Source organism: Phascolarctos cinereus, unplaced genomic scaffold, assembly GCF_003287225.1.
Source record: "Phascolarctos cinereus isolate Bilbo 61053 unplaced genomic scaffold, phaCin_HiC Scaffold_3;HRSCAF=262, whole genome shotgun sequence".
Lineage (NCBI taxonomy): Eukaryota > Metazoa > Chordata > Mammalia > Diprotodontia > Phascolarctidae > Phascolarctos > Phascolarctos cinereus.
In genome coordinates, this window is record NW_027555736.1 from 148,203,610 (window position 1) to 148,216,675 (window position 13,066).

At 35.0% G+C, this 13,066-nt stretch overlaps 1 protein-coding gene across 1 annotated transcript in view; it reads left to right on the plus strand.

Annotated features, from left to right (window-relative positions):
* Positions 1-13,066, plus strand: part of PIAS1 (protein inhibitor of activated STAT 1) — a 153,831-nt gene that overhangs the window by 96,482 nt on the left and 44,283 nt on the right. The window contains exon 7 of the mRNA XM_020982527.1: positions 10,316-10,421. Within this exon, the coding sequence (XP_020838186.1) occupies positions 10,316-10,421 (106 nt within the window). The remainder of the gene's footprint in view (positions 1-10,315; positions 10,422-13,066) is intronic.

Here is a 13,066-nt window from a genome sequence, read left to right on the forward strand (position 1 = left end):
ATAAGTGTTAAGGAAATTAATTTTTAACCAGACAAGATAGACAAAAAATAAAGTAGATAACTGATTATATGAAACCAAAAAGTTTCTTACAAACAAAATAATGTACTAAGGATAAGAAGGAAAATGGTAAAATGGTGGAAAAAATCTTTGTATCAAATTTCTCTGATAAGGATCTAGTATCTTAGATATAAACAGTCCTCAAAAGAAGAAAGGCAAATATTAACCATATGAAGAAAAAATACTCCAAATTACTAATAACAAGAGAAATGCAAATCAAAATGACCTTGAGGCTTCACTTCTCACCCTGCAGATTGGCGAAGATAACGAAAAACAGGAATAGTTCATGTTGGAGGGATTATGGAAAGAAAGGCATAATAGTGCATTGTTGTTGGAACTATTAATTAATAGTTTTGGAAAGCAGTTTGGAATTAAGCAAATAAAATGACAAAAATATCTATACTTTTTAACCCGGAGATTCTACTACTACATTTATTCCCCAAGGAAGCCATTGATTAAAAAAAAAAAAGTTCCCATAAACACCAAAATAGTTATAGCAACACGTTTTGCAAAAGCAAAGAATTAGAATTAGAAGTAAAGTAGATGCCCATCAATTAACTAATGGCTGAACAAATGGTTTTATATGAATGTAATGGAGTATTACTGTGCTACAAGAAATGACAAATATGATCAGTATTAAGAAACAAGGAGATATTTATGTGAACTGATTCATGTTCATTTACATGAACTGATCCCATACCTCGAACTCTCTCCCTCCTCCAGTCAGACTGCTGACCTCCTTGGCTTCCTTAAGTTCCCAACCTTCTACAGGAAACCTTCCTCAAACTGTCCTAATTTCAGTCCCTTCCCTCTCTTAATTATTTCCTATTTATCCTTTATAACTGGTGTGTATATATTTGTTGGTATGTTATCTCCCCCATTAGACTATAAGCTCCTTGAGGACAGGGATTACCTCTTTTGCTTCTTTTTGTATCCCCAGTGCTTAGCACAATGCCTACACCTTAATAGGGGCTTAATAAATGTTTATTGATGTACACACTCAAATTGGGTGTTGAAATCTATCTTACCCTACAGGAAAATATCAGGAAAGGGGATGGGGAGGGGGGTTGATAGAAGGGAGGGGTAATCAAAAGCAAACACTTCTGAAGAGGGACAGGGTCAAAAGAGAGAATAGAATAAATGGGAGGAGGGATAGGATGAAGGGAAATATAGTTAGTTTTTCACAACATGACTACTATAGAAGTGTTTTGCACAACTACACATGTATAACCTGTATCAAGTTGCTTGTTTTCTCAATGAGTGTGGGTGGGGAGGGAAGAAGGGAGAAAATTTGGGACCCAAAGTTTTAAAAAACAAATGTTAAAAATTGTTTTCACATGCAACTGGGAAATAAGATATATGGGCAATGGGGTATGGAAATCTATCCTGCCCTACAGGAAAATAGAAGGGGAAGGGGACAAGAGAAGGGGGGGAGATAGGAGGGAGGGCGGATTAGAGTGTGGAGTATTCAGAATGCATGCCATCTTGGGAAGTGGGGAGGGATGAAATGAAGAGAAAATTTGGAACTCTTCTTGTGGAAATGAATGTTATAAACTAAAAATAAATTAATTTAAAAATTAAAAATTTCTGAAAATTAAAAAAACAAATGTTTATTGATTAATAGTAAATAGTCAAGAAAACAGTATACACAAAATTATTTTTAAAAACTAGCATAGCTCCACAGAAAAAATATCAGAAGATGCCCTGATCCCACTTTCATAGAAACAGAAGGTCTACAAGTTTGGCACAACGTACATATTTTCAGATTTTTTTTTGATGTGATCAGTTTTTCTGATTTTTTTTCTTTTCTTTTTTTTTAAAATATTATTTGTTATATGGGATGACTCACTGGAATGGGGAGGACAAAGATACTATATGGAGGATATTTTGATTATGTAAAAAAAAACAAAGTATCAATAAAATATATTTTAAAAATATAAATATATGCAGAAAAAAGTGTAAAGAGAATAAGTGCAAAGGTAGTAGGAATTGATGGAACCAGGAAAGGCTTCATGTAGAAGGTGGTACTTGAGTTACTTCTTGAAGGGAGGGATTTTATGAGGTGAAGATGAAGAGGATGTTCATTTTAGGCCTGAGGGGTAGCAAATGCAGGAGCGTGGAGACAAGAAATGGAATACTATGAAAAAACTATTTTGATTGGATCATAGAGTCAGGTGTCAAAGAATGCTGAGAATGACCATGACCAAAGAAGTTGTCTTATACCTGTTGACCAATACCCTTTACTCTATTCTTAGCTTCCAGTACCAAAAAACACTGCTTTTTGGTCTGAGTCCACCATTGTGCATACCTTCTTAGTGAGACTTGGAGATTCCATTAAGAAAACAGAATTATAGAATTTCAGAGCTGGAAGGAAACTTAGTGGTTGTCTAGTCTAACCCATACGTAAAAAATCCTCTCCACAACATAACCAACAAGTAGTCATCAAGCCTTTACTTAAAAATCTGCAATAAGGGGATAACCCATTACCTGCTGAAGTAGCCCATTCCACATCAAGAGAGCTCTGTTTTCATTACCTCAAGCCCAGAATCTCAGTTCCTTCTTCTGATCCTCATGGTGTGAACTTAAGGGTCTTCACCATCCTGGTTGCCCTTCTGAATGCTGTTCAACTTATCAACATCTTTCATAAAATATGATTCCTTAAAACTGAAACACAGTATTCCACTGACGGTCTAAGCAATGAAGAGTACAACAACTATCACTTCCATATTTCTGAAAGTTGTGCCTTTAAGGGCAAGCCATTAGGTTTTTTCATTGCCATATCAGTATTAATCCATGTTAAATTTATACCTTATAAGAAAAGCCATATTTTTTTCCTCTTTTGGTAGTTGCCTAATGGCTGGGCCAATATTTACATAATCTATGGAACTTTATAAACCCTATTGAAAAATATTTAGCAATACTGAGATTTTTATTTATCTGATAGTTATTTCCAACTTCTAAAATAGTTAACTTGCTTTTAGTACTGAATTAAATTTTAACTTGGAGGAGGCGGAGCCAAGATGGCAGAGTGAAAACAGTGACTTGCTTGAGCTTTCCTCCAAACCCCTGCAAATACTCATAAAAAATAGCTCTAAACAAATTCTGAAGCAGCAGAACCCACAAAAAGACAGAGTGAAACAAATTTCAAGCCCAAGACAACCTGGATGATTGATCAGAAAGGTTGTCGCACTGGGCTGGGAGCGCAGCGCGCAGGCCGCCGCAAACCTGGAGCAGGCCTCAGAGGACTGAATCGCGGGCAGCTGTGGAGGTTTCCAGACTCCTCAATCCACCAATGCCAAAGACAACTTAGAAGGTCAGTGGGAAAAGTCTGTTTCTGTCAGTGCTGAGAAAGGAAGGCAGGGTTTCAGCTCCATTCCCCAAGAGCGTGGCCCTGGGCGGGGGGGTGGGGGGCAGCTGCTTCCTGAGCTTCCGCCCACAGACTGAGGGGGAATCCAGTGGCTGATCAGAGAGGGATTGCAGGGATCTCTTTACCAGTGCTGAGGCAGGAATCTCTTGCTTTGTGTGGACCTGGGTCACAGTTCTGGGTGGCGGTGCTGGGGTGAGGAGGAATGCTGGCGTGGAGGAGCTTGTAGTGGATGTGGAGAGGAACCTTTCCTCACAGTTACAGGACAGAAAGGAGTACTTGTAGTCGCAGGCCAGGAAAGGAGTAAACACCTCACCCCTTATCATACCACCTTGGAAGAACTGAAAATTTACAGGTCCCTACAAGTATCTCTGAAAACAGCTGTACAAACCCCTGAAGCTTGGGACAGTACACTCTCCACATTGGAAGCAGAATCTTACCTTAACAAAGAGTTTAAAACTCAAGTAATTGGCCAGGATCATGAGCAAGCAGTGCAAAAAGAGTCAGACTATATTATCTTACTTTGGTGAAAAAGAAGATCAAAATATACAACCAGAAGAAGACAACAAAGTCAAAGCTCCTACATCCAAAGCCTCCAAGAAAAATATGAATCAGTCCCAGGCCTTGGAAGAGCTCAAAGGGATTTTGAGAAGCAAGTAAGGGAAGTAGAGGAAAAACTGGGAAGAGAAATGAGAGTGATGCAAGAAAATCACAAAAAACAAGTCAACAGCTTGCTAAAGGAGACCCAAAAAAATACTGAAGAAAATAACACCTTAAAAAAGCCTAACCCAAATGGCAAAAGAGGTCCAAAAGCCAATGAGGAGAAAAATGCCCTAAAAAGAAAAATTGGCCAAATGGAAAAGGAAGTCCAAAAGATTACTGAAGAAAATACTTCCTTAAAAATTAGAATAGAGCAATTGGAAGATAGTGACTTTATGAGAAATCACGAACCAGAATGAATGAAAAATTAGAAAACAATGTGAAATATCTCATTGGAAAACTGACCTGGAAAATAGATCCAGGAGAGAGAATTTAAAAATTATTGGACTATCTGAAAGCCATGATCAAAAAAGAGCCTAGACATCATCTTTCAAGAAATTATCAAGGAAAACTGCCCTGATGTAGTAGAACCAGAGGGCAAAATAGAAATTGAAAGAATCCACAGATCTCCTCCTGAAAGAGATCCCCAAAGGAAAACTCCTAGGAATATTATAGCCAAATTCCAGAGTTCCCAGGTCAAGGAGAAAATATTACAAGCTGCCAGAAGGAAACAGTTCAAGTACTGTGGAAACACAATCAGGATAACACAAGATTTAGCAGCTTCTACATTAAAGGACTGCAGGGCATGGAATATAATATTCCAGAGGGCAAAGGAGATAGGATTACAACCAATCACCTACCCAGCAAAACTGAGTATAATCCTTCAGGGGAAAAAATGGTCATTCAGTGAAATAGAGGACTTTCAAGCATTCTTGATGAAAAGACCAGAGCTGAATAGAAAATTTGACTTTCAAATACAGGACTCAAGTGGAACATGAAGAGGTAAACAGGAAAGAGAAATCATAAGAGACTTATTAAGATTGAACTGTTTACATTCCTGCATGGAAAGATGATATTTATAACTCATGAGACCTTTGTCAGTATCAGGGTAGTTGGAGGAAAAAAATTATATGTATGTATATGTAGATAGATAGATAGAGGGCACAGGGTGAGTTGAAGATTAAGGGTCATATCTGGAGAATAAAATTAAGGGATGAGAGAGGATTATACTTGGAGAAGAAGAAAGGGAGAGGTAGAATGGGGTAAATTATCTCACAAAAAAAAACAGAAAAGAAAAGTCTCTTACAGTGGAGGGGAAAGGGGAAGGTGAGAGGGAATGAGTGAATCTTATTCTCATAGGATTTGGCTTAAGGAGGGAATAACATACACATTCAATTGGGTATGGAAATCTGTCTTACCCTACAGGAAAATAGGGGGGAAGGGGACAAGAGAACAGGGGAATGACAGAGAGGAGGGCAGATTGGGAAAGAGGGTAATCAGAAGCAAATACTTCTGAGGAGGGACAGGGTCAAAAGAAAGAATAGAATAAATGGGAGGGCAGGATAGGATTAAGGGAAATAGAGTTAGTTTTTCACAACATGTCTACTATGGACGTGTTTTGCATAACTGCACATGTACAACCTATATTGAGTTGCTTGCCTTTTCAATGAGGGTGGGTGGGGAGGGAGGAAGACAGAAAATTTGAAACCTAAAGTTTTAAAAACATATGTTTTTAAAAAAAATGTTTTCACATGCTACTGGGAAATAAAAAATATAGGAAATGGGGCACAGAAGTCTGTCCTGCCCTACATGAAAGTAGAAGGGGAAGGGGATAAGAGAAGGTGAGGAGAGAGATAGAAGAGAGGACAGACTAGGGGAAGGGATATTCAGAATGCATGACATCTTGGGGTGGGGGAAGGGGGGAGATGAGGTGAAAATTTGGAACTGAAAAACTTGTGGAAGTGAATGTTGAAAACTAAAAATAAACAAATTTATATTAAAAAAAATAAAAAATAAAATTTAACTTGGAGTTATAAATATCTAGATCCTCATATTTCAATGTACAGGTAGATGCCAATAAAGTTAGTCTTCCAATTAGGATACATAAATTTCATGTTTCTCTTTCTAGTCGTAGTATTTTGAATTATTTGGGTCTCAGCATTGCCTTCATATAAATATTTTATAATAGCTTCCTTGTGGAGAGGTTTAGGATGGTTTGACTTATTTTTTATTACTTTTCATTAACTATGAAGAAAAGAGCTATTGATCTTAAGTATGGAGAATATTATTTTTATTGGCTTTTAACTATTCCAGAGAGACTCATCATCCTCTGATTTTTATGTGGATTTTATTTTTGTAGTCTTAGTCTTATGAGAACACAAGAGATGTCAGTATTTTGTGTGTCCTTTACCTTATTATTATAGAAGCCAGAAAATCTGTTTCCAGTTTGGTTTTTACTTTGAAATTTACCCTTGGTTAACTGAAATTAAAAAGTAGTCACTTAAAAATTCATGAATTGTTTTACAAAGAGATCCTAGTCACTTGTTGAAGCACATAATATCAAAATAGATGTATCACTGAATGCATTGCCATTTATTTCATGGATCAAATAAATAGTTTGTGCACTTTTTCCTTTACGATCGTGATACGGTGTACACTGCTTTAAATATCAGATATAATCCTGAGGAGTTATAAATCAAATTTCTTTTAAATGAAACCATATTTTAAATGTACTGGAGGAACTTTAAGAGTGAATCCTTTAGTGAAACTAAGACACTTGTGGTAATGAGTCAGCGCTCCCTAATTTATCTGTTTTATTATTTTTGAATTTTGTACATTTGACCATTTTATGGGGCGCGCTGATAGGATTTAGAGTTAGAAGGAGCCTATTGATAGAACCCAGTGCCTTCATTTTATAGATGAAGAAATTAAGGTTCAGAGTGGTAAAGTGATTTTTTTAAATGGATGTGCATTTTGTTTTGATAAAACACACAAACACCTCCCTCCCCGCAAAGTACATTTCCTCAACACTAATTGAACAAAACTATCTAAAGAGTAATAGCAACTGGTAATACATGTGACTTTCCACTTGAATAGTTTGCTGCCTTTTAACAGAAGGGAAGATATATACCCTAAGTTTAATAACTTGGTACCAACATTGGCTATCATATATGATTTGAAGTGTGTTGCCATTTGATGTTTTTTCATTTTTATTGATACTTATGTATATTTTTTTGGCTCTGCTTTTTTTCCTTTATATGACATCATTATATCTTCCTTTTTTTTCTCCAGGTTCTTTGTATTAATTGTTTATGATATGCAACAATATTCCATTACATTCATATACTATAATCTAACTGTTCTCCAATCACTGAGTACATATAACTTATTTCTAGTTTTTTGTTTTGTTTTTTGCTATTACAAATAGTGCTACTATGAATATTTTTGCACATATGGGTTTTTTATTGCTATGAAAATCCTCCCTGGTTATAAAACTAGTCTTGGAGTAGCTGGGTCAAAGGGCATGAGGAATTAGTCACTTTTATTCTGTAATTCCAAATTCCATCACCATCTGTCCTCCTAGGCACCCTGATTTAAAAGCTTAGAATTTTATTATATCTTCCTTCATCTTTATTCTATCAGTTCAATTCAGCAGACATTTTAAAAGTGTCTACTACTACATGTTGTCAAGTCTTATCAGTTCCAACTTTAACAAATACTTTGTTTAATTGGACTTTTTCTTAGTGTCACCGAAAAATGAATATACATTTTCAGATGTGGAAAGGAGAATCAAATGATAATTCACGTTTATGTTTTAAGTTTCACAGCACAATGAGTTTAGATAATTCAAGTACTATAGCCTTTTTACAGGTGAGGCTACTGAAATCAGAGAAGGTAAATGATTTGCCCAAGGTGACATAGCTAGGAAGGATTGGAGCTGAGATGCAAACTTGAGGCTTCCTACTCTAACATCATTGCTTTTTCCATTGCTTAAGTGAAGGTGGGGCCCTTCCAGTTAATAAAAACACTTTACCTCACCTTGAAAGAATCTTACAGCTTTGAAGTAGAAGATTATTTATTTCATGGAAGGTAATTTATTTGGGGTAAGAGTATCTTCATTAATGATCAGTTGGTATCAAAACATCCCTTGTTCATAGGGCAATATACTAGGTTCTTGGGAGAGATTTTTATTTCCTGTTAATTTTTATTTGTTTTTACATCACCACATTCATTTCCAACTATTATCACTTTTCTCACCCACGCAAGTGAGAAACCTTCTTTTTATACCAAATATTAAAAAAAAGTTCAACCAATCAAAACATTAGTGAATTTGATGACATATATAGCATTCTCTCACCCATCCAGTGAAAGAACAGGGTACATTTTCTCTTCTCCAGAGCCAGGTTATTATTGTGGAAATATTTTTAAAGTTCTAATAATGAAGAACAGGATGTGTGAACATAAAGAGCATGTTCCAAAAATCAATATAAATAATATATTCTAAATACTGTGTTAAGTCATTAGTATTAGACATTTAATAGGGAATCAAGGATCAATAACATGATTTTTCTTCATAATAAAGATGATGTCACAGTTTTATATTATTTTACAGGTAGGTGAACTAAACTCTGTTAATGGGGAAATAAAAATTAGGTTCATATTATGGATACAAATGGCATTTGATTGCTCTCTAGCATTTATTTCCCCCTTCACTGCAGTTACATGTCACAGCTAGATAAAGCATACCTTTTTACTGAATGTGTAATTGTTTCTGTTTCATCTACTTTTACAGATTTATGTAAAGGTTGCCTTGAGCAAGTTCCTAACTGTAGATTCTAGCTGCCAGTAAATAATTTTATAGTATTAATTAGCATTTCTTTATCTTTTGTCACAATTGAAGCGTTAAAAAACATAGTTAAAATGAATGCCAAAAGAAGCTTTTTTAATTGTATATTAGATTGTGTGTGTGTGTGTTCACGTGCCTAAACTGGGAGAAATTTTAAGGAAACTTTGCTTTTGATTTGTAAATTGTGAAATGTGGTCGTTGAAGTTAATATGCTTAAATGTTTTGGCTTACTATGTATATGATACCTGTATATAGTTATTTTTTCATGTAAATATAGATTTAGTATTTTTTAACTGAAAGAAAATTGTCCTTCAAAAGAATATCTACACTTTAACCTTGAGAGGCAGCTTTTTGTAGTAGGAAGAATATTATTTTTGGAGTTAGAATGCTTGGGTCAAATGTAAGTTCTGCCACTTGCTAGCAGCCCATGTGACATTTTTCCTTTCATTTAATTTGTCTGGGCTTCATTTTCCTCATGTGTAGAATGATGGGGTTGGGTTAGAAGATCACAGGGGTCCTTCCAGATCTAAATCTATGACCAACATATTAACAGAAAGATCATTTTCAAATTTGTATGTGTATTTTTCAAGAAAGCTCTTATAATAATTTCTAGTCCTTGATTTATTGTTAAATAGTTGTGTGACGGGCAAATCTTTTACCCTCTCATATCTTCACCTACTATTGCATACATTACAATAATTTCAACCCTATTTTATAGGAATTTTTTGTAGTATAAATATATGTGAGTACTTTAAAAACTCTTGAGTTTTCTTCCCTTTCTTGATGTTTACTTTTGTCAAGAATAGAAATAATTCAAGGCAAAATAACTTCTTACTCCTCAAACTGCCAGCTCCTTTTCAGCCTTTCTTTAGCATCTAGTACCACATTGAAAGTTCTGTCTCTTCCTCTTCTATACTAATATCCTTGTCTTCTTTTCTTACATTTAACCAATTAAACTTTTTCCAGTCTGGCTAGGCTTGTTTGTTTACTATTTTCTTTGTTTCTTTTTCCTATATCCATCTCTATATTACCTGTGCTAGTAATGGATAGATATACCCAAATTCATCTACCAAACTAAGCATCCTGTCCTATTTCACATCCCTTCTTGCTTGAAGAACTTTTCTATTTGTAATTAATTCACAGAAGCTTTCTTCCTAAGAGCTTAGAGAACTGGTTCAAAGCTGAAAAGGTGAGTTTGATGAAAGAGAAACCAATCTCTCTAATTTTATATCTTTTTCAGCTATATATGTTACCTTAAAAAAAATTACATTGCAATGCTCTTCTTACTGGCCTGATTTCATTTGAAGTTAGCAGGGAACCATTTCATAGAGATGCTTTCAACTAATTAGCTTTAATTTTTAAAGAAAACATGCACAGAACAGATAGCCAGGCAGAGAATTTGAGTGGTAACTTGTATTTTTAAATGTACATTTATGAAAAACATGTCTATGGAAGCCTCTATTTTTAGGTCTAATTTCTCTGATTACTGCATATTTTGTGTTTTTCAGAACTATTCTATGGCAGTATATCTTGTAAAACAGTTGTCCTCTACGGTTCTCCTTCAGAGGTTACGAGCAAAGGGAATAAGGAATCCGGATCATTCTAGAGCTTTAAGTATGTATTATGCAGTCTCTTTCATGAAGATGAAATATTTTAAACATGAATGTCAGAGTGCTATCTTTTCTTAACTAAAGGAATTTATGTTTGACATTATTAGATTGTTATCCTTCAGTTCTCAAAAGATTTGTGATTTTAACAGTTATGAGTGCTCATTTGATACAGATTGCTGTCCCTCCTTAGCAGATGGTTGCATAAGTTACTATGGCCAGCCATCTGATGATAAACCTCCTTGAAAATAGCTAGTTTAGTACTTAGGTAGCAGTATGTTACCAGGTCTACACTTGAAATCTTTGTACTTTGGTATGGGATCTGCCAGAACTTTTGTGCTAGCATAGGCTTTCAAGAACTGTAGGTTGTCTCCATACATGAAGAAGAATCAGAGTAGAGCTTTTACTGGAACATCCCTCTATTGAGTACCTAAAACATTTATTCTATTTATCTTCCATCAGAAAATAAGGTACCCAAGAAGTTTTTTTTCTTTTCCTTTGTTTGCTTAACTTAAAATAGACATCATATTACATAGTTGGACCATAAACACTAAAAGATGTTATTGCCAAAATGTACCATAAAATAGCTATTTTAAGAATACTAGGAAGGAGAGATGTGGCATAATGGACAAAATGTTAGCCTCTGAGGCAGGAAGGTTAGGGTTCAAGGCCTGCCACTGACACATACTGGCTTTGTGACCCCAAAGCAAGTTAGTCAATCTCCTGGTGATCTAGGCAGCCATCTTCCTTAAGACTATAAGTTATGAAGGGCCAATCTGCATTGGTAGAGGAAATTCCTCATTGGTAGTTCCCTATACCAATGAAATCACAGTTCTCATCCAAAAATAAGTAAGTACTAGGAAGAATAAAGGAAGTTTGAGGCTCTTAAGGTGAAGGGATGTCCTGGAGGAGAGCGTGTAGTTAGGGGTATATGAAAACAATCATGCAAGTAAGTAGTAAAAGAGAATATGTTTTAGCAACTAGGGTTAAATATGTCACTGTGTTAAAACCTGTGATTTCATTGAAGTAATTAAAATAATTGTAGAAATGTAATGTTGAGAAATTCTGAAAATGAGAAATATCCCTTTCAAAATGAAAAGAATAAAACAGAATTAACAGATAAGAGTAGCAAAGAAGTATGATACTTAGACCTAAATTGTCTTTATAAAAGACCATGTAGAACAGAGGTTCTTAACATATGTTTGTGTCACGGATCCATTTGGCAATTTGATGAAGCTTACGGACTCCTACTTAGAGTAATGTTTTTAAACACTGTAAAATAATAATGGATTATAAAGAAAACCAATTATATTAAGATAGAGTTATTAAAATATGAAAAGACCCAAGTTAATAGAGCATTACTGTGAACTAAGCACTATTTAAGTAGAATAATGGGTCCAGGGATTGATGAATAGCATTTGGATTAGGTGGCTTCTAAGGGTTTTTCCAACTTTTAAAATTTGATCATGAATCCTCCTTTATCCAAAGAGTAGCAAAAAAAAAAATTTCTTACTCATCTAGGGAATATAGGAAATTTCTTACAGACTTAGGTAATAATCATTTTCATAGGTTTGGTTGTTTTATTGATTTGGGCAGAATAAAAATGTATTAACTCCTGAAGACTAAAACAATGTCTAGTCTGTTGAGTGAAAAAGGAATCCTTTTTAATTCTTGATTCAGTAAAGTAGTTGATCTGAAAAATACTTTGACAACTAGGATAATTTCTCTGTAAATGTAAGTAGATACTATCTTTGGAAAGTGGAACCTGAATTTTAAAGTTAAATGAAAATTTTTTAATGCATATTGTCTTGAGCTTGTGGTTTGAAAAAAAATTAAGATAAATTTTGAAAAAAATAAAAACAAAACTTTACAGCCTTGACCAGATCTCTCCCTTATTCATAAAATTTCTGTGGCTTCTCATTGCCTACAAGTATAAATAAACTCCTTAGCTTAGCATTCAAGGCATTCCCCATTCCTCTTCTCCAACCTACTTTCCCAGCCTTATTTCACACTGTTTCTTTTTATGCATTCTGTGGTCAAGCCAGACTACACTACTAGCTATTTCTTGCTATCATCCTGCCCTCTCTGCCCTACATACATTTATATAGGCTAACTCCTTCCTCCACATGTCCTTTCCTAAAATGGGTTTCCCCCATTTTATTTTCCCATTTGAACTTTTCTCTTTCTTAGGTATCAGTTTTAGGTGACTCCATGAAACCTTTCTTGCTTTCTTCTCTCCTTTCCCCCAAATAGAAATGATTCCTCCCTACTCAAATCTTCTGTGCTTTCTTTTTTAATTTTCACTATGCTCTTAACATATTCTAATTCATATTATAGTTGTATGTGTGCCTTATTCCAAACAAATACAAATAAGCGCAAAACCTGTTTCACCTTTGTATCTACAGATTCATGTTCTGTACACAGAAGGTGCTTAATAAATATTTATCAAATTGCACCATAAATGTATCAGAAACTTGTAAGTGCTCACATGAATGAAGAGCTTAATGAAAAAAATCCTTCCGGGAAGTTTCTTGATTTAACTTGCTATGTTGAGTTTGAGGTGGTGGTAATAATGCCTATTAATTGAGCTGTTAGGTCACTTAACTGCAGTGTTTAAAGGAGCTAACAGGCAACGGGCTAGCAGCAAGCAGT